The sequence below is a fragment of the Polyodon spathula genome, chromosome 14, assembly GCF_017654505.1.
Source record: "Polyodon spathula isolate WHYD16114869_AA chromosome 14, ASM1765450v1, whole genome shotgun sequence".
Lineage (NCBI taxonomy): Eukaryota > Metazoa > Chordata > Actinopteri > Acipenseriformes > Polyodontidae > Polyodon > Polyodon spathula.
Genome location: NC_054547.1, coordinates 25,643,237 through 25,668,646, shown reverse-complemented (window position 1 = coordinate 25,668,646; position 25,410 = coordinate 25,643,237). Strand labels below are relative to the sequence as shown.

At 36.9% G+C, this 25,410-nt stretch overlaps 1 protein-coding gene across 4 annotated transcripts; it reads left to right on the top strand.

Annotated features, from left to right (window-relative positions):
- The first annotated feature begins 20 nt into the window (after positions 1 to 20).
- Positions 21 to 23,969, top strand: LOC121326739 (myelin-associated neurite-outgrowth inhibitor). 4 transcript variants are annotated; one of them, XM_041270179.1, is made up of 7 exons: positions 21 to 123; positions 11,523 to 11,605; positions 12,108 to 12,188; positions 12,493 to 12,635; positions 18,323 to 18,500; positions 20,504 to 20,593; positions 23,334 to 23,969. In XM_041270179.1, exons 2-6 carry the CDS (start codon positions 11,536 to 11,538, stop codon positions 20,578 to 20,580), a joined length of 549 nt encoding a protein of 182 aa, XP_041126113.1. In that variant the 5' UTR covers positions 21 to 123; positions 11,523 to 11,535; the 3' UTR covers positions 20,581 to 20,593; positions 23,334 to 23,969. The 4 variants fall into 4 exon arrangements, with proteins under 4 accessions (XP_041126113.1, XP_041126111.1, XP_041126112.1 ...); XM_041270177.1 differs by having other exon boundaries at positions 20,468 to 20,593; XM_041270178.1 differs by having other exon boundaries at positions 18,323 to 18,506.
- The last annotated feature ends 1,441 nt before the right edge of the window (positions 23,970 to 25,410 follow it).

The following is a 25,410-nucleotide window of genomic DNA, read 5'->3' as shown; positions in this document are numbered from 1 at the left end:
TTTCAGTGTTTGTAGTCGGAAGTGACGAACTGTGCTATTGGTTGGTGCGCAGCAATCCAGACCGAGAGAGAGAAGGGAAGAAAACAGCAGCAAAAAGCAATCCAGACGTTCCGTTTAAAAACTGTGAGTATTAGCGTTCATAATGGATGTACTGTTAAGTTTTTTCGTGTGTAACTAATTTACCTGATACAGTTATCTAGGACTTCGAGGCAGGTAACGACTGTAATTTTCAGTTTAGGCATACACAATAATCCGGGATACGTGATGCTGAATCTGGTTTGTCCTCCTCCCCGCGGCCTGCGCTGTCAGGTTGCTTATCTTCCCCATCGTGAAAGCAGAATCCAGGGATTCCGCGAAGCGCTGGATCGGGGATGCGGGTGCATGTGTAAACATAAATGTACATGGGTATGTTGGATGAGCAAACGGTTATGCAAAAGGCAATTGTTAATTGGTAATCGAGAACGGTATGCGCAATGAAAAAACAAAATTGTGCTTATTTAATAATTAAACTATTAATATACATAAATGTGAAAAAAAGAGAAAAATCTGACGAGGACGCGCTGTACCTACCAACCATAACGGGGAATGTGTGATTTATGCAATATTCAATGTAACATGCACCCTGTACTGTACAAGAAAATTCGGGACGGGTATATGATGGGTATATGATGTTAACTAATAACAGAATATCCGCGAATAAATTATACAGAAATATTCCGATATTACATGGAATTAGTACATTTTTATTTAAATGCACATACGCGCACAGCACAGTGACCACGCAGTGACCAGGATCGATACACATGACTTGTGTGCAAATAAAAAATACTTCAGTTCACATGTGCATGTTGGCATTCCTTTGTTAATCCTAATCGAATTAAAAAATAACACATTGAGATGCCGAATATTTAATTTTGAGAGCACTATTAAGTGGTAAGCAGAATTATTTACATTGTGAGGTCATTAGACTTTATGCATCTCTTGGTTATAAATGGTGGTGTTACTTTTTGTGTAGCTTTAGTAGTCAGTTCGTTTTTCAGATTTTCAGGATCACCTTGCAGTAGGACATTTACATTCGGAACAATGTAAATGATTCCTGTTAAGTGTTAGGGCTGTTGTGGAAGTAACTTCTAATAAATGTTGAACTTTGGAGGTTGGCCTGAAAGTGTCCAGAGTAATAATAATTGTCACACTGATGAGCCACTTGGAGTTCATTTTTGAAGCTTTCTCCTTATGGAAACTCAATGTCTCTAACTTTCTGGGAAATAAAATATTATGTAATGTTGATGTGTCCCTGTATTCTTCGATATTCAGATATATTTGACATTGCTTGCCAATATTAATAATGTCGCTATCTGTTGAAACACCCCCGCCTTAGGTAGCATAGTGGTCATCTTGTATGCAAAAATACCCTAGACATGGTTTCTTTTATAGACAGTATTCAAGTAGACAAAGGTTTTTTATGTCTTCATCAGTGTAATGAGTTGTTTTGGGGTTTATAAGTGTTGGTGGAAGCCAAGTGTTAATTGGCTCTCATTCTTTCAGTGATGTGCAGTGTTATCATTACCACAACCACTAAAGAGCTCTGCCTTTAAATTATTTGCACGTGACTAAATTTTTTTATAAATCCATCGAACAATGCATATAACGTGTAACAGGAGAAATCGAATTATAAGGAGGTTTGCACCAACACATACACACTGTAAACGAATATCTAAAATCTGTTCTTTTATGGAAATCTTAATTTATGGATTTACGGGGAAAAGAAAGCTGGTAGTGATGTTTAGATGTGCTTATTTTTAATTCAAATGTGGGTTAAAGCACAGCATGCAGCCTGCAGATTTAAGGATTATGTGATTTATAACTGATACCTTTTACACACCAGTATAACTAAGTATTAATATTCTGGTCTGATTTTAATATTGCCTGTAACTTTCTTCAGATTTATACAGTACTGGTCATTACTAAAGGACCTGCCACATAGCTTATTCAATCCCGTGACAGGAGGAAAAAAGTGAAAAGTCAATGCAAATTTCATGTTACGTTGTTCAGCATTTTTAGAAGTCTGAAAATAAATGTAAATAAAGCATGGGTGTATTTGAGTATTTTTTTTCCTGCCCATGCAGAATTTCAAATATATAAATTATTAAATATGTTTTTCAGATTGAATATCGCAAGACCTCAATTTTGTGAAGTAGATTAATATTTTAATATGGTCTGGAAACATTAACAGTTGTAGGTTTTTGTGGCTTATGCCAAGTGTAAAACATCTTTGTGTATTAATTAATTCTGATGAAGGCACTAGCCAAAAGGTTTAGCTGCTCAACCTTTTTCCTTGAATATTTTTTTCACTACAATTGGTAAAATGCTGTATCTAATATAGCACAGATTTAAGGACTAAGAGACCTTTATTTCAAGCAGGGTGCAACTCCTCAAGGGGACTTATTTAGGAGCTTGGACAGCCTCAGGCAGGTTAGTGGTGTGTTAAAACAAGATTTTTTGCTGTAGTTATTAACGTTTCCTACATATTTACAGTACATGCCTGGAGTTATTAAACTGAATATGGCTGTTTGACACATTGACCATCTGTTTAGGCCAGGGGACTTTTGACACCCTGCAGTGTGTTCAGTAGTCGGGGCTTGAATTTCAGCACAGGATTGCGGGAATCGCCCATTTTTCAAGTTGCTCCCGCAGATCTGCAACATTCAGTGGGAGAAAATCCTGCAGAGATATTTGAAGACACCAAGCTACTGTATTTTTCACAGTAGTTATATGCAAACTGCATGTTATTTCATTTGTTCTGTGAGTAGGAGAGTGCAAGTGAAGATAATGAAGCTGTCATATCCAGATCAACGCATTGCAAAATAGTTTTTATCGCTCTTTTGTACAAGTAATTGTAGATTAAGTCATGGGTCTGACATGGGGTACAGATATGGTTGGGGCAATATTGAAAATCTAAAATGATTATAGGAAGACAAAATATTGCGATAATTGTGATTAAAGTGGTATTTGCGCATTGGGAAACCACAGTTAATGCGTTTTATTTATTTATTTTTTAATCAAACTTAAAACAGTTAGTAGATTGTTTTTCCCCACACACAGTAAAAACAGTGAGTTTGGCAACTAAAACATTCTTCTACTGAATTATCACCAACATCTTTAAAAAAAAAAAAAATTTAGGCCAGGGGTTTTCCACCCTTGTCCCTGAGGACCCCTGTCTTCTCGTTTCCCTAGAACTTTTTATTTTATTTTTTTGTAGCTGAAAATAGTTTTAAAGGTTTGGTTTAGCACATTATTACTTAAATGAAAGTGTCAGTTTGGTAACTGAAAGCTGAGCTCATTTGGAATGAAAGCTAGAACAGGTATCCTCTATGACCAGGGTTGATAAAACCTGTGTTAGACTATATGCTAAAACTAATTATAGCAATGAAATATTCATAAATTAAAACTACCTGGATTAAATAAATCATTGCTCATACAACTTTCTTAATGACTGGTAATTCAAATTTAAAGATTAACTTTGAATATGTCTTAATCCTAAATAACAGTGAAATTCAGGAAAATAACATTTGAGAAACTGAAAACTGGGAAAAATGAAAACCCTGAACATAATTCTGTTTTATACATTCTTTTTCTCATGTTTCTCATTTTAACAAAAAGTGTAGGCCTACTTCATTAATTCTGTATACATTAAGGTAAATTCATCGCCAAAAACACCATACGATTCACAGTCTCTGGTTTCTGCCGTCCCCAAAGACTACTGACCAGCAGGACACTGCCACTAGTCAGTCTCTCAGATGGCACACTTGTCGCTGGTATACAGAGGTATTTCTTGGCAAGGTGTGCCAAGTGTGGAAAACATTCTGCGTTTCCTTTCCACCAGTCTAATGGTTCTGTCTTCATGTCAAGGACTGGCATGCCTACATAGGCTGTAACAACTTTATGGACGCCCTCTGGCACATTGACAAGTTTAAAAATTATGTAACAAATCGGTAGGAGGTTACTGCATTTTTATATTCAAAAATGTATTTTACCTTATAAACTATTTTTTTTTTCTTATCTGGTCAAATATAAACCTAACAAAGACGAATCTTAGTATTGTAATCTAGGTCCTTTAATGATCTAATTGGATCAAAATATAGACTACATGATATTAATTTTCTATTGTGCCTTTCATAAACAATATCCCGAATAACTGTCCAGTAACACAAAGTGAAAGCCAGTGTATGTATTCATAAAAATCATTCATTTTCATTACACCAAATACACTAATCAATATTTTGCAACTTTGGTTGGTTGCAACTGTAGCAAGGGTACGGTTACATATGTCAAATCCACAAACAGGGTAATGTTTTTTTGCTGCTCAAGCAGATGCTGGATCATTTCAACTGTGGAGCCCCATCATGTAGACACATCCTTTTATTATAAATATATGTTTTATAAAAATTACTTCACTCTGAAACATAGGAATTTCTGGATAGATAAATTGTAAATTGATACTATTTACTTATTTTTTTTTTTTTTACAGTACAAAAGCATCAAGTTATAATCGTCTTTGATGGATAAAGGTGTCAACTAAATAGTAATAATCCATAGCTGACATATTTTACATTTAAAGCAAACACAACTGATGTGTGAATACATCCATAGCACTGTGTTTTTACATTTAATAAATCCTCCATATGGGCATAGTTAACTTTTTTTTTCTGATGTCAGCGAGTAGAATCTAATTACAAGACTTCAACTATCATTAATAACAAGGAAATCCAAAGCCATAACATATTTACATTTATTGCATCTGCCTTGATAAGTATTACAATATTTTAGCTAGTATTAAAAAAAAAAAAAAAATGTAAAAAGTGCTTTATACTTGCGTGTATAAGAGAGTGTTCTGGAAGTTACATGACCTTCTGTTGCATTTTTAAGTCTCTCTGACGTTTCCAGCTTTGTGTGAAAGCATTCACCGTTTTCCTGGCAATCCTTGTTGCCCGTTCTACGCCATCCAGCTTTAGTCCTTTATTGATAGCCAAGTCAAGGATGTGGCCAAAGCAGCTCGGCCTTTTCATATCAGCAAACTGACTATCGTTTTCTTGGAGGTTAGTGAATGCTCGTTTCATGTTAGCCGCATTGTCTGTTGTGATTGACACAAGATTGTTTACCAAGAGACTCCACTCTGAAAACGTTTTTAAAAACAGTGCTGATGTTTTCTGCCGTGTGGTCAGCGTCAAAGGATATGCATCCAAGACAGCAGCTTTGAAGAGCCCACTCTTCACTGGTTAAACCTGACAGTTTAACTTCCATGGCCTCTCAATTCAGAATACGTAGTCGGGATCACACTGTTAGAAAAATGCTTTCTAGTAGGCTAGCAGTATTTTGGATTCAGAGTTTCTGCAAGCTGTCGGAGTCCTTTACGATCAGCAGTGTAAACAGCCATCATATCTTTGGCTAAGAAGTATCCCACAGCTCTGTCCATGTCTTCGCTTCTGAGCTGTTATTTGTGTACTGCTTTTTACTTTCAACAAACTCGGAAAACGTTGGCTGCTTTAATCCAACCTTGCTCATGTGAAAACCTTTGCATGTTTTTTTTTTACTACTACATCTGTGTGTTCTTTTGGATGGTGGGGTCGCAAATGTGAAAGCATATTTGTTGTATTATTTTGTTTGCATTTAATCTTAGCAAAGCGTATTTTGCACACCGGATTGTATTCATATTCTCCGTGAATACCAAAGTGTTCCCATACTGAACTTGAAGCATTTTTCTTTATTTTAAGTTGTTGAATAGAGCCTGAAGGCCGTGAACTGTCGCTTTCACTCGCTGCCATTTCTCTGAACTACATGACGCGGGAGGCGCCATGCAACCAATCGGTGACATTCCCTTAAACGGGATGTTGATGATGTAGGGCCTATGTATTTATTTTACAAATCTAACGAAAATGGCTTATTAATGATTTGTTTATTACAAGAAAAATGCTAAAATTAATGTAATATTGTTCTTTCACAATAAACCGTGATATTTTTTCACAATGCGATTTTATTATTGAGGCTTGTGTTCGATATGGTATTCCCGAGTTATCGTAAATCGTCCCAACCCTAGATACAAATATTCTGGATACCCAGAAATCAATCTATAACAGTTCTTAGTACAATTTTGGGCATCGGGGATTTTGCAAACCAGAATTTATATTTGTAGTAGATTTTAAAAAACAGAACTGGCCAATTGAAAAGAATATTTATTGCTTGCTTTTAATTTTACAGTGCATTATTGAAAGATTTCCATCCATCTGCAGTGTCATACTTGTTGCCAGTATCATGAAATAATCTGCAGCCTGCTATGTAGTTCTCATAAAATAGAGAATGTTTAGTATGTGCTCTGGGAATTAATGTGTTTTTTTTTTTTTTTTCCTGCAATGAGTTTCCAACCTTCTCAAACCTCTAGTTCATTTTGGATTGCAGATTACAGTATGAAAAGTAGTACTGCATGAGCGAAGAACACCGCAACATCGACACCAACATTTTAATTAATTAGAAAATACTTTTTAATGGTGAAGTGTTGAAGTTGACGAAGGAATAAAGCATTCATTTGCAGTGTGTAAAGACGTATATAGGTTACAGTATGTTTATTTCCAAGCTTGGATGGGTAAGCAGGTCTACAAACTGTTCTAGCAGGTGTTATGGGTTATGTGACTGCATTTTAAGTGGACTTGGTTTAATACCTCATCCAATGGATGCCTCCTTACTGACCCAGTAAGAGCCATACAAAACCTGTGGCATTCGTTGACAGAATGATGCAAAATGTATGATTGTAATTTATAATTCAGAGGAAGGGCCTCAGTCTTTTGAGACCCAGTAATTTCTATCTCTGATCTTAACTACAAGCTAACTTCACTATAACAAACCCTTATAATGAACCCCGTGTTAATGATTCCAACAGAAACAGCCAATATTTTCAATGGAAATTAGCCCTATTAGAAAGCTCACTTACATGATCGACCTGGATGCAACAATCTCAGTACTGACTGACACTGAATAATCTCCAGTGTTAATGTGTTATTCTCTTGGTGAAAACAAAGACCGCGGTTGACTATTTCAAAGATAAGGTTAATTCAAAGATAGCCTGTTGTAGTGTGTATCATGCAATTGTTGCCTGCCCGCCATCTTTATACAAACTGCAACCAGGCAACGGGTGTGAGGAGGCAACTGCAAACAGTGCATTGAGGAAACCACGAACAATATGAAGCAATCTACACTGGATATGTTTTCAAGAGAGGACATAATATAGCATTTAGCATGTAAGTTTACGTAATTTCCTTTGTTTCTTTACTGTTTTCATTTAAACATGCCATTTTAAATGTTGATCGATCTGAAGTAATCATCATAGAAGTACTATATATTGAAGTTTAATTCAAATTGGGCATTTCTTCATTATTGTAATGCAGCAAATTGCCAAACCCTAGTATAGTGAACATCCTGATATAACAAACATTTCTCCAGGTCTCATTGGGGTTCTTAAGGGAAGATAGTCTGCATTAATTAAGGAGCATCATGTTTATAAATACATGGCAAGATTTAATAATTGTGCAAGCGGTACAGTTATAAAATGACACTAAATTAAATTTAAATTAAGGTAGTATTTTGAAAAATAACTTGTATCTATTCTACACTATGTACAGTGCTATACCTGTGTGGTTTTAATTCTACATTTTATTAGCATATTTACAAAAAGTAATGAATGAAACATTTATCTTTACAATACTGTATTTGCAAGAACTGGCTGAATGCTGAGTTAATCCTTTGTGCATGTTCTGCACATTAATGAGGGAATGGGGGGAAAGGATCAAAAGGCTCGGGGGTTTGGTCTTGGTGGTGCAGCAGACTGTTTCAGTAGCATTTTGCAACTTTGGTTGAAATCTGGCTCAAGTCACAAATGATACCAATCAGGAAGTGTCAACTTTAATCTGACTGTGGCGGTTTAGGTGGGATTGCAGCGATATTAAGGGAAGCTGTCATGGATCCTGTTCGCACGATAGATGAATCAGTGCCAATTTTCATAAGCGTTCAGAAAGAAAGGACATAACATAAAGACAAAAGCATTATGAAGTCTGAATAAGCCAGGAAGATTTCATGATCAGAAGATACTGATCTTACATTCTGAGTGAAAAATGTGAAGCAGCTGGAGGGCCAAAAGGAATCTTCACAGGGAATGCAAGTGGCAGGAAGCCAGATTGGTCAACTTGAGAAAGCAGACAAATGAATTGCCTTTGGGCTGTTTTCTCAAAGCTTGCTTAGACATGTAGGTGAATGCTAGAGCTCAGAGAAGAGTTGTTCAGTATCTTAAAATTGGTTACTTTTCTGGAAGGAGAATCTGCCCCTAACCAAAACGTCACCAGCAGTGCTTAAAAGCTATGTGTGTTATTCTTTCTTGCCGCTTCTCTTTGTTTCAGCCTCCATCTTCTCCAGCAGTTGCTCCTTTTTGTTTTGGCTGCTCAGTCAAGCGCTGGGAAGCCAAAACGGGAGTTGACTTCTTAGAGCCTGGAGGAAGGGCTGCCCTCGGCCACGGATTTCTTGAGATTGAGTAGGGTTTTTTTCCTTACCTGAGTGCTGAGCGTTTGTATTTAGTTCTGTGGGGTGATTGGTAGGGTTGGAGAGGCTTGGCTGTCTCCCCCGGCGCAGTCATGCTCTGGTTAAATTCAGTGTTTGGAGGATAGGTGGCAGAGTTAGTTATTTATTATTATTCATTCATGGTTTGGCGGTCCCTTCACAGTTCCTAAATCATCTGCAATTGCAATCACAATCATCATCATTCATTCATAGCGGATTTTCCGTGCTAAATTGTAAACTTGGTTGCTTTTCTGGAAGGAGAATCCGCCCCTAACCAAAACGTCATCATCAAGCACATAAAAGCTCTGTCTACTATTAGTTCTTGTCGCTTCTTTTTGTTTCGGCCTCCATCCTCCCCAGCCACTACCTCGGAGCGTGCCTCGTCCTGGGGGAAGGTGGCCCATAGCCACGTCCTATCTGCAGCACTGGTGTGCATGTAACTGTTCATGTATTTCCAGCTGCCCTCATGCAGGTAGCCATCGGGCAGCCACGGACGAGACCTCCGGCCAAGTTTATCTTTCACTCGGGCCCTGTGTGCCCTCCACAGTCATCGAGTCCTGAGCGCCCTTCACACTTCATAAATCATCTGTAATTGCAATCGCTATCATCATCATTCATTCACTGCCATTCATTCATAGCGGATTCTCTGTGCTGAATGTGCCTTTTGATTTTCTCCTTTTTATCTACCAACATCGACCAGGTATAACATCTTTTGATGGTTTAGAATATTGCGGAGGACAGAGCCAACGTCTGATTTGTTCACTACATCTAATTAGCATACTACCATCTTAAACATGGAATTGCACCAAACCACTCTAAAACATGTGCTGGAACTTCAACCCAAAGAAAACTCTTTAAATTGCCTTAAGCCTTTTGGATCTTTATATGCGATTCTCTTATAAGTTCTAATGAAATGCTAAAGTGTAAGCAAGTTTTTGTCTCTGAGACCTGTTAAGTCATTTCCGCTAAATTAGTTGAAGTAATGTTTACATTTTTTTTTTTCAGATTGATTTACAGTAGTCAAATTTTATTTAAATGTGTGGAAAATATTTTGCTGGATAACCAATCAAGAAAATAACTCAGTAAGCTTTCATTATCTCTGTGTGAAGGGCACAGCAGGCAGCTTGTCAGATTGAGTGCCACGGGGCACTTACACAGGTTTGAAACAAACCCTCTCAAAGACGTTTTGGGCTGTACTGCCTTTTTCTCAGTGATTACTTTTTACAAATAGAAATGTTACCACAAAATAGCAAAAACAGTTCGGAAAAAGTTGGTGAAAATGCTGAAAATTCTGTTTATGTCTTGAATTACTCCTATACTCTTTTTATATACAGTATTCATATTCTTTATGGTCACAATCAAATAATAAAATTCATACCTTTACATCCAACCATTTCATAACCTGCAAAGTAAGGAACATATTATCCTTTTGTACTTTTGTTATCATATTTTTATTTTTTAATTTAAGATCTTCAAGGATATATAAAACCACTTACTAAATCATATGGAATGTTGGTGAAAGACAACATTGTAAGGGAATGTGGCTTACAAAGTGTTAAGGCTGGTTTATATTCCGTCATTCAGCTGCCGTTTAAGAGCAAGGCGATCATCACTGTCGTGTCGCTGTGCAGTTTATACTTTCTACCGGCAATCGCCCTTCTCATACTGCAGTCGCTGACCATTCAAATCAACTGTACTTTGACCTTGTTGCTAGGGTTATTACAACGCTAAAATGGATGACCGGTTGTTTGTCGAGAATCTGCTCAGTGTTTATCCCTGCGTATACACAATCGATAGAGCTGATTTATAAGATCAGATGGAAAAGGAGAGCGCATGGGTATCAATAGCTAAACAAATGCTATCAACTTGAGTATTTTAACCTGACAAAGTGTAACCGGTGACATTTTAATTAATACAGCGACTGCTGTTTTAAACACTTTGTATATAACAAGTTTTTAAAATTTTTTAAATACAGCACAGCACTTCCAATATTTTCTGTTAATAATAATAAAAAAAACATAGTATTTTGCGTGCTACAAACTCTGAAAAGGGATTCAAATGATTGCTAGTAAACTAATGCAACCACGTTAAATAAAGTAAACTCTTATTTGGTATTTAAGATTAATTTTGGTGAATTTACTGTTTACTGGAATCAATTGTATCTTGAACTGTCTTGTTTTAAATCTTGAAAAAACATAGTAAGTTCATGCTGTTAGCAGATCCTCAGTCAGAAAGTGTAACAGTAGAAAATAGGATATTTATTTTTTTAATTATTTAAAATGTAGGGTTGAACAGCAGACCGGGCTAAATCTAGGAATGACAAACAAGCATGAGTATTTATATACTACATTGCTGAGGTAGAAAGAAGACAGCTGCAAAATAAAGTTGCAAAGTTCCTGTCAGTGATGTCACATGGTTCAATCGATAGCACTGTCATAGAAGAGGAGCTAGTATATGTATGGTTCTGCCAGAAAGGGCTGGAGGGCTGCAGTTTTTGGAGAGGGCAGATGCCCAACACATTTCCAAAGCTATATCTTCACTCGTGAGGCAGATTGCTTCAGACCCTGTTGAGACTGCTCATAAATGTTGTTTGTTTTTCCATTTTCTATTGTCATTGTCGTCGTCGCCCCCATGGAACGATGTTGGCTGGTAAAATGTCTGTGTGGCCGGTGGATTTTTCCATCCACAAGCCATGTTATACTGTAGCAGAAGTGAATAAATAAAGTAAAAAAGCTTTGCTCTATACAGGAATAAGGATGTTTTGTTTGGCTTTGGAGTGTTTCTGTGTTTTGGTCAGAACAATTCTGATTTAGCCTAGGCACACGTTTACACTGTTTCTGTAACTTTCCCTTTTCTCATGAGACTAATATTTTAGTATTGATCTTTTTCTATGGTTTAATTGTATTCATTTTTATATTTTGCAGAACATCTGATACCATGAACCCGGTTTACAGCCCAGCACCTTCAGGGGTCCCCTATGCAAATCCAAAAGGAATTGGATATCCAGGTAAGTGGACACATATAATTGTGTGCTGTGTCCTATATAAACATATTTGAAACCAGTGACACAGTGGCTATGAGTAAACCAAATAGCCATCTCGATGGATTAAAGGGAGGTGTGGGGCAATTATTTTGACTGATGGGAACAGTAAGTTGAGAAGGCAGTTGCAGAGCGTTTATTGTAGGCAGACAATTGTTCTGTTGGTATTTCTGTTAACCTGCAACAACATAATTATTAAAGGGAAAGTCCTTTGTAGAGTTCAAATTGTATTACTAATAACTTGTGCATATCATCTGTAATACTATTACAATGGCAGATATACAGTAACCCAACTAGTGATTTTGTGCATAAAATACTGTACTAGCACCCTAGAACCCCTGTGCATTATAGCGTATAAGTGACCTTCCTTTTATTTGTATATCATTTGTATTTATCTAGACTTATCTTTTTTGTTAGAACAGCATACAGATGATAGTACTGACCTCCTTTTTTCTGATTTGTTTTTCAGCTGGTTTTCCAATGGGCTATGCAGCTGCTCCCGGTTACTCTCCTAATATGTACCCTGGCGCAAATGCAGCCTTTCAGACAGGTAGGACCTGTCCTCTTTTATATAAGCAAATGGATTCAGTACGCCTGGGGAGTGTGTGCACTTCTGATACTGGCTGCTAAATTAATGCTAATTGCATTCCAGCATTCTCTGAATATTATGAGTCGCAGTGTGCTGCTGTCTGTTTTCATGTGTCTGTGCCATACTAGCTAAACACAAAACTAATCTTGCTATTATCTTGCCTCTTATCAAGTGTCTTGTGTTCATTTAATCTGGCTCTGTTGAAGCCTTTTATTAGTACATTAAGTTATTTAAGCAACATTCTTTTTTCTTTTTTTTGTTACAGGGTTCGCCCCAGGCACACCGTATAAAGTCTCCTGCTCTCCCACTACTGGAGCAGTGCCACCATACTCCTCATCACCAAACCCCTACCAGACAGCAATGTACCCGCTTCGAAGTGCTTATCCACCACAGAACCCGTATGCACAGGTAGGGAATTGCAGAACAAAGGTTATATAGGCCCATTTGCTGTAGATTTTATATATATATATATATATATATATATATATATATATATATATATATATATATATATATATATATATATATATATATATATATATATATAGTACCAGTCAAAAGTTGGAGTACACTTGTTGGAAACTAGGTTTTTTTCATAATTGACATATACGTTTCTGTAAATACTTGAAAATGAAAACACATGTTACAATATACAAAACAAAACATAAGAAGTATCAAAGCAATGTTCAAGAAAATTGAAAATTGTCTCTAAGTCTTAGATTCCTCAAAATAGCCACCCTTTGCCTTAATAACAGCCTCACAAACACGAGGCATTTGGTTAACAAGTTTCAGCAGGAAATCGCCCGACATGTCTTCCCAGCTCTTCTGCAGCAATTCCCAGAGATGTAGGGCACTTGTGGGTAGCTTTGCTTTGACTCTTCTGTCCAGTTCTTCTCATACAAGTTCTGTGGAATTGAGGTCTGGAGACTGGGCAGGCCAGGTCATTAGATTGAGTTGTCCTTCACTTTCCTTCTTCGCCAGATAGTTCTTGCACAAGTTTGAGGTGTGTTTCGGGTCATTATCTTGCTGAAGAATGAAAGACTGCCCAACTAGCCATAATCCTGATGGAATGGCATGCCTCTGAAGTATGCTATGATAACCATGCTGGTTGAGCTTGCCATGGACTTGGTAAAGATCACCAACTCTGTCACCAGCAAAGCAACCCCAGACCATGACAATGCCTCGTCCATTCTTGACAGTGGGAACCGCACATGCAGAACTCATGCACTCACTTTCTCTGCGTCTTACAAATACTCGGCAGTTGGACCCAGATATTTCACATTTTGACTCAACGGTCCATAAGATCGACTTCCACTCCTCAAACGTCCAGTTTCTGTGTTTTTTGGCCCAGGCAAGTCTCTTCCTCTTATTCTGCACTCTTAACAATGGTTTCTTTGCAGCAATTCTTCCAGTTAGGCCAGCTTCACGCAATCTCCTCTGAACAGATGATGTTGAAACATCTGTACTTCTAGTAACATTTAGCTGAGCTTGTATTTCAGGGGCATTTAATCGCCTGTTTTGCAGACTTATGACTCGAATGAACTTGTTCTCTGATTCTGAGGTCACCCTTGGCTTGCCTGACCTTGTTCGGTCCTCATGAGTGTCAGTTTCTTCAAATAGTTTGATGGACTTGGCCACAGAAGTTACAGACACTTGCAAAGTTTGTGCGATTTGTCTTAAAGATTGACCTTCATTTCTTAAAGTAATTTCTTAACTTTGCGTATTTTGCCATTTTCTGCTTCCTTACATTCAGGAATGACAAACTGCCTATGCTACCTATTTATAGTAATCACGGACTCTCGACCTGTTAGCAATAAATGGTGACAAAAGGTTAATTAGGTAACATACTAGTTAACTCAAAGAACATCTAACGAAGACACATTTATACTTAGGCCAGTGTTCTAACACAGTGTTGTACACATTTCTGATTTTTAATTGACTTGGGCTTCAGACTGAAATCCCCTTGCTTTGGGTGACCATTTCATTGAAATTGACAAGATTTACATTTTCATTTAAATTTTATTTTTGAATGCAATTCACTTATGATTATCAACGTGTATAAGTACACGTATCATATAGTGAAATATTAAGTGTTTATAGACAGGTTTATACAGTTAAAAGCATAGATCATCATGAAAAACCAGGTTTCAAGCAGGTGTACTCAAACTTTTGACTGGTACTGTGTGTGTGTGTGTGTGTGTGTGTGTGTGTGTGTGTATATATATATATATATATATATATATATATATATATATATATATATATATATATATATATATATATAGCTTTTCTTAAAGGTGGGGTGCAATGACATTTAAAAAGTCGTTTTTGAGTGCAACTAAACTTTCTATAAATGTCCTAAAAGTTTTATTCACATTCGTTACTTGCAAAGTGGAAAAAAGGCACATTTGTGGTTATCCGTTCTCAAAAACCTTGGAGACCTCTCCCCCGGAAGAGCGTGCATGCGTGACGTCACACCAGGACATTCATGCCCATATTTATAAGAGGATTGTACATGTTTTACGACCGTAAAACGGGCTCTGAGGGTTCTGAATTCTTGGATGGGATTTATAAAACACACTCAATGGCGTAAACATACAATTATTACATGATTTGCATGGGCAATGTCTCTGTTCGCTTTAGCCCTTGATGCATATGCAATTTTGTATATGCATATGTAATTCTAGGCTGTTTCTGAACGAAACCGCTAAAATTGGGATGGGATTTTGCAAATTAGATTTATTAAATATTCCATCTAATTTATTAAAGTTGCCGGTAATTGCAGGCCTCGTATTTGCATGATTATTTTAAGAACTGAAAAGCAGGCATTAATTTGCCACAGTCCGACAGTAGGTTATATAAAAGCCAAGGCAATGTGGGAGACTTGTCTGCAGCAAGAAAGAGACATCGTTTTCAAGGACAAAGAAACATTTAATAACTTTTGCAAAGAACTAATTTTTTAACCCTTCTGATCACGTCAGTTTGTAAACTACGGTTTATAATACCGCTACTGAATTATTTTGCAAATTCCAATTTTCAATACATGACAAAATAGACAGTCTGCTTAAATGGAGAATATAGAATCCATATAAAAAAAGTTTCTTAGAAGCTCCTAAAAAGGTCTCCCCGCAGTTGTTCTAATGAGAGCCTTTACTTACGTAGGCATTATTAAAAGAATGGTGGAGGAGATTAAAAAAAGGTGGAACGACATTCCGAGGTGTAGGAAAGAAAGTCTCATATACAGTGAGGGCTCATTTTCCACCGTTATTTTAGTAATGCCTACAGAATTAATTTTTTGTAATATGGAATTCTGGTATTTAACAATACTGGTTCAGGCAGTATTGTTAAATTTGAGTTGGAAAGAAAACGGTACCCACCCCCCAAAAAAAACAGAGGGACAGATGACGCAGTTAGTTTTTAGCTAGAGCAAGTACCGCTATTCGACCGTATATACCTTACAGATAGGCTTTAAAATCGTACATCGTCCATGTAAGAAATACAAACATAAGAAATAGATGAGTTGTGACTGCATACGACTTTAAGAAGGTGTAAGTCGTAGTTAAACTGAAGACTGTTCGTATGCAACTGTATTGTTCCTGAACAAATTGCTGTACAACAATGGAAGGATTATCCACTCGTTTGACTGCTATGGATGCAAGTAAATAAAACGTATTGTTTCAGAAGTTTGAAAAGTCTGTATGCCGGGAATTATTCTTTATGAAATAAGAAGTTGAACTAATATGCGAAGCACAGTAACTGGATGATGCGTTGTAATGTGTAAGCAACCTACTACAAACTCTGAAGTGGTACATTTATTTATTAAGAAGCCACCGCACATTCCATATTTTATTAATTTGTCCTGGTGATCATGTGTTACAAATACTGCTTGTGCCAAAATCTCCAATTCCATATTAGTAAATTTCAGTTTTCACTTCTGAGCATCCTCATCACCATGGCTAGTACCAGGCTGTCTTTGTGTGCCATTCATTTTCTTTTGGAATGTGTAGCCTACACATGCAGGGTTGACCCAAACCCGCTATTAATTGTGAGAGGTGTGTAATTCTCCATTGCTAATTGTGGTGAGGGGTATTTAAATTGGTTGATTGCAGAATCGCCTGCTTTACCTAATTAGTCTTATGAAATAGGTCTTGAGTGCGGCCGTACTGAGCACACACATTACGTGGCTTTTTGCAGTCGGTTTTTCGCCTTTATAAATTTGGGCCTCAATGTTGTAAACAAATGCAATAGATGGAGGACAGAAGTGAAAGCGATGTTACCTGTTCAGATGTTTTAGCATGTTAAACAGATCAGAAATGTTGGTCTTGTGCTTCATTTATCTTGGCTTCACAGTGTTAAAAAAAAAAAAGCTTGTTTACATTTGCACTTCTCTCTTCTATGGTTTGTTGTAGTCTATTGATGGTAGAGTTATTCATCTTTACTCAGACAGTGAATTTATTTTGTAGAATATCGCTTGATATGTTGCATCTATGCATCCCTGCTGTAGCGCGTTACTGGAATTTAGTTATTAATCAAACAAAAGGTTAAATAATCAATTGCATGTTTCGACTACACCACACTTCCGCACAGGTATTTAACTGGGCAGAACATCAGTAACATCATGGTTAAAAGGCACTGCATAGCAAAAGGACGCTCAGTACTGCATCTGTAGCCCTGCCCCACTTCGCTGTATTTATCACATGTTTCTTCATAGTAGTGCATACTGATAAATCATCTCCTGATCGCTCGATTTATCACCAAACTCCTCAATAACGCTATCCAACTCATTATTTTATCACTATAACATCTCAAAAAGCTTGGCAAATGTCCGTGATTTTCTTTGAGCGCTGGATGCAGAAGTAGCTATCTTGTTTGTGTATGTCTGTGGTGAAAAGACTATGTGTATTTCTCAGATCCAATTATTTTTAATTAAAAAAAAAAAAAAAAAAATTGGGCTTCTCTTTGCCGTTTGAAAGGTTTTCTTGGCTTTTTCCGGAGAAAAAACGACTAGGGACCTGTGATTGATGCATTTTTGATGTCGGACCTGGTCCGACATAGGACTGCAAAGGGTTAAAAGCCGAGCAATAGACACAGAGTGCGTCGGATCTCTGTGTCAACAGATCAGCAGCAATTTAACATGCAAAACAAGTACAGTAATACCTGTCAACTTATGAAAACACGAGAACCAGAGATCTCCTTTTTCAGACTTACTGTATAACTTTCTTTGAACAAATCAATATAATAGTTCTTACATATGCAGTAAATCATTTTTATTCTTAACTTGTAGCCTATTAGAATCTGATATACTGTAGCCTACCTCTTCATCATAAAGCAGCCTAAGACATTTTTGCAGGTTGGATGGGGAAACTAATAATAAATAAATAAACTTTAAGTTAAGACTGGCGATCTAAATAATCCAGAGGCAGGTCATCTTACTCGGGAATGTCCCGACAAAATAATGTGATCATTTTATCACATTATTTATTAATAATGTACATTGGAGGTTGTTGGCTATATAATCTTGTCCTGGTGTGTCGTCACGTATAAATTAGCTGCAGCTTCGAGTGAGCTGGACTTTTCATAGAGACGTCAACTTTAGAGTTGTTTTTTTATACACTTAGTATTAAAACCTATACATTAAAACTAAACGTACTTTTATAGACCTACCATCGGTACTATACAGGTGAATTCTGGGGGGAAAAAATGAAAAACCTTTTAATGTGTTTTTGGTACTGACCAACTCGCATCACATTACTATGCTGGAGTATGTGCATCTTATTTGTTACGGCACATATTGTAAATGTATACTGTACAATATTCATCCCAAATCACATTGAATTGTTCCAGTGTAGTGTGCTATTGGTAGATGTATAGCATGGAAGATGGGTTTTAGTGGTCAATGGCAGTGGGGTGTACAACTCCTAATAAGGGTTCTGTTTAGCTATAGTAAATTACATTCATAGATCTGTATTGAAGTAGGATTTAAGTTTTGCACCAAGTCTAGTTATCTGGTTTAAACGGGAGAGTGTTAGAGGGCTTTGATTTGTTTTCTAGATTTAAAGTTGTTGTTGTTTTGTTTTTTTTGCTTCGATTAACAGCAAGGTGCTTACTACACACAACCTCTGTATGCAGCACCGCCCCATGTAATCCACCACACCACAGTCGTTCAGCCCAATGGTATGCCTGCGGCCATGTACGCTCCTCCTATCCCACAACACAGAGCTAATGGTGTTGCCATGGGCATGGTAGCTGGGACCACTATGGCAATGTCAGCTGGTATGAGTAAGATGAACATTTTATTTGTGTATATGTGTGTATATGTATATATGTATGTGTATATATGAGAGTATTGGTTTGTAAATACATGTACACTACTGGTCAAAAGTTTTAGAACTCCCCCATTTTTCCAGTTTTTATTGAAATTTAAGCAGTGAATAACCTGAAATGATACAAAGGTAAGCGGTAAACTGCCAGAGGTTAAAAAACAAGTTTAGGTGACCAAAAACTGAAAAATAATGTACATTTCAGAGTTATAGAAAAAGGCCTTTTTCAGGGAACAATTATTGGGTTAACAACTTACAGCTGTTCAGCAGCAATGGAAGTAAATTAAGCCTTGAAAGTTGATGCTAACAATTCCTACAGGTGTCCCAACTTTTGTTGATTACTTAAACCTTTTGTCTGCATAAAAGCAGTGTTGGAACATACTGTGTTACTACACCCTCTTAAGCATAATTTGGACAGTATTGTACTGCAGGAAGTAGTATATTGCTATCATAATGGCGAGAAAAAGGCAATTAACAAAGGAAGTCAGACAGACCATTATAACCCTTAAAATTGTAGGTCTTTCCTTTAGAGAAATTGCAAAGAAAGCTAAGGTGTCAGTGAGTACAGTTTCCTACACCATCAAAAGGCACTTGGAAACTGGATGAAACTCTGACAGGAAGAAGTCTGGCAGACCCAAAGCCACAACAGAACCAGAAGACAAGTTTCTGAGATTCAACAGCTTGCGTGATAGGTGGCTCACAGGACAACAGCTTCAAACACAGCTTAACACTGATCGAAGTAAGCAAGTCTCAGTTTCAACTGTGAAGAGAAGACTTGGAGCTGCAGGTTTGACAGGTCAAGTGGCAGTAAGAAAGCCATTGCTAAGATGGCGAAATAAGAAAAAGAGGCTTGCCTGGGCCATGAAACACCGCTAGTGGACTACTGAAGACTGGAAGAAGGTCTTATGGACCGATGAATCAAAATTTGAAATCTTCGGTTCATCACGCAGGGTTTTTGTATGCCGTCGAGTAGGCGACTTGCACAGAGTGAGTGGCACCCTGAATCAAAACGGCTACCACAGCATTTTTCAGCGCCATGCAATACCCTCTGGTATACGTCTAATTGGTAAGGGGTTCATCCTACAGCAAGATAATGACCCAAAACATACCTCCAGGCTATGTCAGAACTACCTTAGAAGAAAAGAACAAGACGGTAGGCTTCAAATCATGGAATGGCCAGCACAGTCTCCAGACTTAAACCCCATCGAGCTGGTTTGGGATGAACTGGACAAAAGGGTGAAAACAAAGCAACCTACAAGTGCAACACATTTGTGGGAACTTCTGCAACAGTGTTGGGAAGAACTTTCCGAACAATATTTGATTTCCAAGAATGCCACAACTGTGTTTGGCTGTTATATCTGCAAAAGGTGGCTACTTTGAGTCAAAAATTTAGATAAAATTTTGTTAAACAAAACGATTCCATGATTTCTTTTTTATCTCCAATTGTTTATTTCTTCTATGCTTTAATTTCAGAGTACATTGAGACATTAAACTGCGTAAATTTCAATAAAAACTGGAAAAATGGAGGTGTTCTAAAACTTTTGACCGGTGTGTATGTCCCCAATCATGATGTAACATTAAGCTTAATTACGTATACCACTGTATACTGTAGGGAAAACGGCTGCAATGTACAAGATGTTCAAAAAACAAATGGATTGCCATTTGAAAAGTAACAGTAGTTTTACTTTGAGTACTGATCAAAGCATAAGTGGTCTGTAGGGAACCACAATTACAGTAAGTGCAAGTGAGCAATACAGTATGCAATACACAGCCAGTAGTCTTAATACTGCAATGTAATACTGTCTAGGGGATCCAGTACTACCAAATATTGATTCCTATGCTGCCTCATCCACAACAGTACCAGGCTTGGGTCTCTTCTCTTCCACAGCATTAACAATTGAATTACTGTGTGTTTTTTAGGCACTTTGTTGACAACCCATTCCCCATCTCCTGTAGCTCCTCATCAAGTTACGATGCCCACATACCGGCCTCCAGGGACACCTACCTATAGCTACGTGCCCCCGCAGTGGTGATCAGTCTGGCAGTGTAAGTGACCTTTTGCATAGAAAAATCAGATGCAAAACGTAATTGGGTATAAGCGTGGGTGCAAGTTTTCTGTTTGTAGACGGAATTCCGTCAAAATGGCCTACAGTCTATTCCTATGATTCGTGTAGAAATGCAAAAAAAACAAAATGGGTGGGGGGGTGTTCTGTTTGGTGTCCGACTGACTGTGTGCAAAGTGCCGCAATGGGAGTTTAGCCCTTCCAGTAAGCAGCACATTGACTTATACTGTGATTTAATGCAAGTGCCATTTTCAACGCGAATGATTGCAGAAACGTTCACGGTCGGGTGTCAAAACTACCTAGAAACAAAATGCTGTTCTTGAGAGTGACGCCGATGCCACACTGGTAAATGCTCCTCTGGGCAATGAAACACAGCAAGACATGCGGTTAACGTATCTGTTTGCTAGACCAACACACAGTCTTGCCTGAACTATCAAGTGGCAATGAGAGAGAGACTTATTTAGTTTGCATTGTATGCTTACTGTTAAAGTGCACTAAAAGTCATGATTGATTGTAAATTATATGAATAATGTTTGTCTATGTAATTTTTCAGGCTATGGTGTGTGGCATTTCATTTCTTTATTTTAGTTAAGGTTAATTATTTTTCCAATAATATTACTTTACATATTAACCATCCAGTTACCTATTTATTTTGGCAATTTCCTTGTAATGGCCTATTTAAAAAAAAAAAAAAAGTTTGCAGATTTTTCATTCTTAGCCCTCAAATAACCAATTTGTACAGTTTTCAGAACAATTTTTGCTATATGTCGAGTGGGTGATGCAGTTAATTTCGACCAGTACAAAACCTGACAAGGTTTCCTTACAACCTGTAACGCCAACAAATAAATGAAGAAATTTCCTCGTTTTTTTTCTCTGTAGATAGACAGGCATCTATTTTTCACTCTCAGCTGTGTGTATATACATGACCTGGTCTGTCAAGCGCATATCTTAAGTACTGCTGCCATCTGCCAGTAAAAAACAAAACTGCATACACTTTTACAGTACAATTTTCTTATTTTTTCATTGAAGCATGTTAAAAAGACATGTTAAACCTTCCAGATGCACATATAAGCGCCTGCACGCTGTTCTGACAGGAGTGACAAATTTGGACTTGCATGTGCTCCATGTGGAAATCGTGGGATAAGCAGCTGGGAGTTTTAACAGTACAGATTGCATGGTCATTTTGATTTTTGTTATCCTTTTGGAGCATATAAAAGCAGAAACAAATTAACTATTTTTATTTATTGTACTTTGTTGGGGTTTAATGTTATTTGGAAATATGTGTGTGTTTTAAAAAACATTGAAGTCTCATTGGAGACGAGCTTCAGGGCTCAAAATATGTTGAAAGCAGCTCTCAGGAATAGACTGGTAAGCGACAGACTGAATACCCTCCTTGTCATAAGAGTTGAGGGACCTCACTAATTGCTGAATTTTTTTTTCTGTAAAGTCAAGCTCAAATATGCTTCTGGAAGTGGTCCAAAATGGCTCAAAATGCACCTGGGAGCATGTACAACCCCAGAGCTTCAGGGGGTCTAGACAGCCCCCAGACTCCCGGCCAAAACATTGCTTTTGCCCCTGGAGCTTCAGTCAAAATTATCATTGGCCACTTTCATCCATGTATAAGTTGACTTGATTTCATTCTGTTTTTTGAAAGACTAGAACGTTTCCTGATACTTCTTAAGACTGTGTTTTTTTCCAAAGGAACCTGAACTAAGTTCTGTCCCAGCCTGTACCACATCATGGATCTTTATTAACCCTTTGCAGTCCATTTATTCAGTGCTTGTCAGGTCCAATTTATTTTCACACACGCTGTTTATTTTACACACGCTGTTTAATTTTTTTTTTTTGTTTTCAGTGTAAAATAGGTTTAGAATGCATTGCATGGCAAAACAACATCAGTACTGTTTGCTGTATTTTTCACATACCTCTTTTTAGACGTGCATACTGATAAATCCTCTCCTGATCACTCATTTTGTCACCAAACTCCTCAGTAAATCGATCCAAGTCATTATTTTATTACTGTCACATCTCAGAAAGCTCTGCAAATGTCTGTGATATCACTGTGTAACAATTTTTTTTTTTTTTGTTCCTGGGTAGTAAGTGTTATTTCCTAATTGCTTATGCCTCAAAAGTATAGAAAATGGCTATTCCCCACAAACTTTGCTTTTGTGACCAGGACAGTGATATTTCAAAATATCACTATTTCCAATGGGAAAACGGGCAAATGTGTGTCTCTTCGTTCACATAAAGTCAGAAAAAAACAACATATGAATCCAAATTAACATGTATTTATACTAAAGTAATACAAAAATGACTACAAAAGATTTAGAAGTGAGTAGTTTTCGAGATTGTATTTGTACTGTATTTACAGTATAATCGTAAATCTCGAAAAACGACTCACTTCTAAATCTTTTGTAGTCATTTTTGTATTACTTTAGTATAAATACATGTTAATTTGGATTCATATGTTGTTTTTTTCTGACTTTATGTGAACGAAGAGACACACATTTGCCCGTTTTCCCATTGGAAATAGTGATATTTTGAAATATCACTGTCCTGGTCACAAAAGCAAAGTTTGTGGGGAGCCATTTTCTATACTTTTGAGGCATAAGCAATTAGGAAATAACACTTACTACCCAGGAACAAAAACTGTGTTACATAGTGTATTCTTTGAACGCTGGATGCGGAAGCATGTTATCTCTCATCCGTTCTTGTACCTGCAGGTTTAAAGATGGGAGATCTGCATTCAGCCAAGTATGGTACACTTGGTGCTGATGCACTTATGCCTCTGACCTAGGACTCCTTCCAAAAAAAAAATATACATGAAAAAAAGAAGAAACTTCCAGTGCTCAACATTTTGCCAACACTCTACCAAAAACCTAAGTCAGTGAAGTCATGGTAACCCACATCCGCATATCTTACCTCTTCCAACTCGGCCATTACCGAAACAAAACAGACAAAATGGTCTTGACGCAAAATTGTGTTTTGTGTACTTTTCTTGCAGTTTTATAGCTAACCTATAAAATAAAAAAGGGAGTATAAATTCATTTGGATTCATATCTAGTTGAATGCATGTTTTTAAAAAAAAAAAAAAAAAAAAAAATGTAATTGCTTGCTCAATCTACCTGCAGTGACTGATGCAAAACCGTCATATGTGAAATCCAAAGGAATTGAAGTTAAACAAAATAATTCTGTAACCCAGTATCCCTATTGCAATGTCTAACTTAATATAAAAAAATGTACCTAGTGAAATAGAGCAATTGTGTATACGTGGATTTCGATATAATGAAAAGCTCTCTAACTTTGGATACATACTACAGTATAAATATTATTTTTTGTTTGAGTTGTCAGTCCAAATGGGCACAGTTTTTATTTCATTGGGTGATGAAATAGAGATTTTAGAGGTTTCTGGAGGATGCCTTTAGGGCAAACTGGGGATTCTGTCTGACAGGCTGTATATTAAGCCAGAACTGTTTTAGCGTTTACTTTTGTGTTGATTTGTCAATGTTATGAATGCAGATGTTAGTGATGTGTTGCGTGCAGAGAGGACAAAAAAAAAAAAATGTAATGCATGGCCAGGTTTAGGACCTTGGAACAACATGGAGCTGTGAATGATCCTGCCCATTTCACTATTTTCTTTTTAAATATTGTAAAAGAAATACTAAAACAGCCATGCAACAGAAAACAGTACGCACCAAGCCCAAAGTGAGAAATATTGTAACAGCTACTTAGTTTTAAAATTAAGATAAGGCTTTTTTTTTTTTTTTTAAATAGTCAGCCAGTTGATTTTTAAGGTACTAGTTAAAAAAAAAAAAAAAAACAAACAAATAAAAAGTAAAGTTTTTCAAAGTTAAATCTGATTTAATACTATTAATACTTCATATATGCATTAGGTGTTAAGTATTTGAATATATATTGGAGAAATTATCCTAATTTACAGAATGCATTTAAGAGACCACTAGCTGTAGATAATCAGCTTTTTCTCCCAAACTAAATCCATTTTAAAGTAAATCGTGAGTATACAAATTAAAACCACTTTTTCCAGCTTCTAAATTCTGATTCTACACCACACCTAAAAGTTGGAATTTTAAAATGGTAACCTCTATCTGTGATTCTGTTTTTATATATCCAAATATCACAGCAAAAGTAGCTGTCTACACATCATGACTTGCTATTGGGATCTCCAGAACATGGCAACATGGTGGTCCACAAGGTTGATGAGGATCAAATTGAAAGTTTATTTTTCTTGCAAGGGAACAGACAATTTTGTTACAGTTGTTTGTGTGTTTTTCCATTCAGTTGAACAAATTGGTCAGAATGTTTGTCAGTTGATGCTTTTAAGACTTAGGTCTTAAGACTTGCATATAGCTCATATTTAACTTCCTACACAAGCCTGTAATTGGGGATACATTTATATTTATATGAAGCAATTAACTTAAGTCGATTTGGTTTTTTATGGTGGTAGATTAAGGTAGTGTGTGTAATGTGTTTCCACAGTCTCAGACTATTTCTTTCACCATTAACACTGTCAAATTGGCACTAATAGAGAGCACTGTCCCAGTGGCCCTTTGTGGTCTGGCTGCAGCATGGTTAGCAGTGTTTTGTGTGGAATCTTGCTCAGAAATATTGCCTCCAATACCTGCTATGTAGAATATAGCATTGTGCCAGCCTGCAACAAGAAAACGCACCAAATCACTTTTTATTAATTATTTAAAGGTAAAAAGAGGAATTACAACTAATTCTTGGTTTGTTTAAAATCAGCACAGGAAAAAGTAAACTTTTAAGATATTCTTTTGCTTT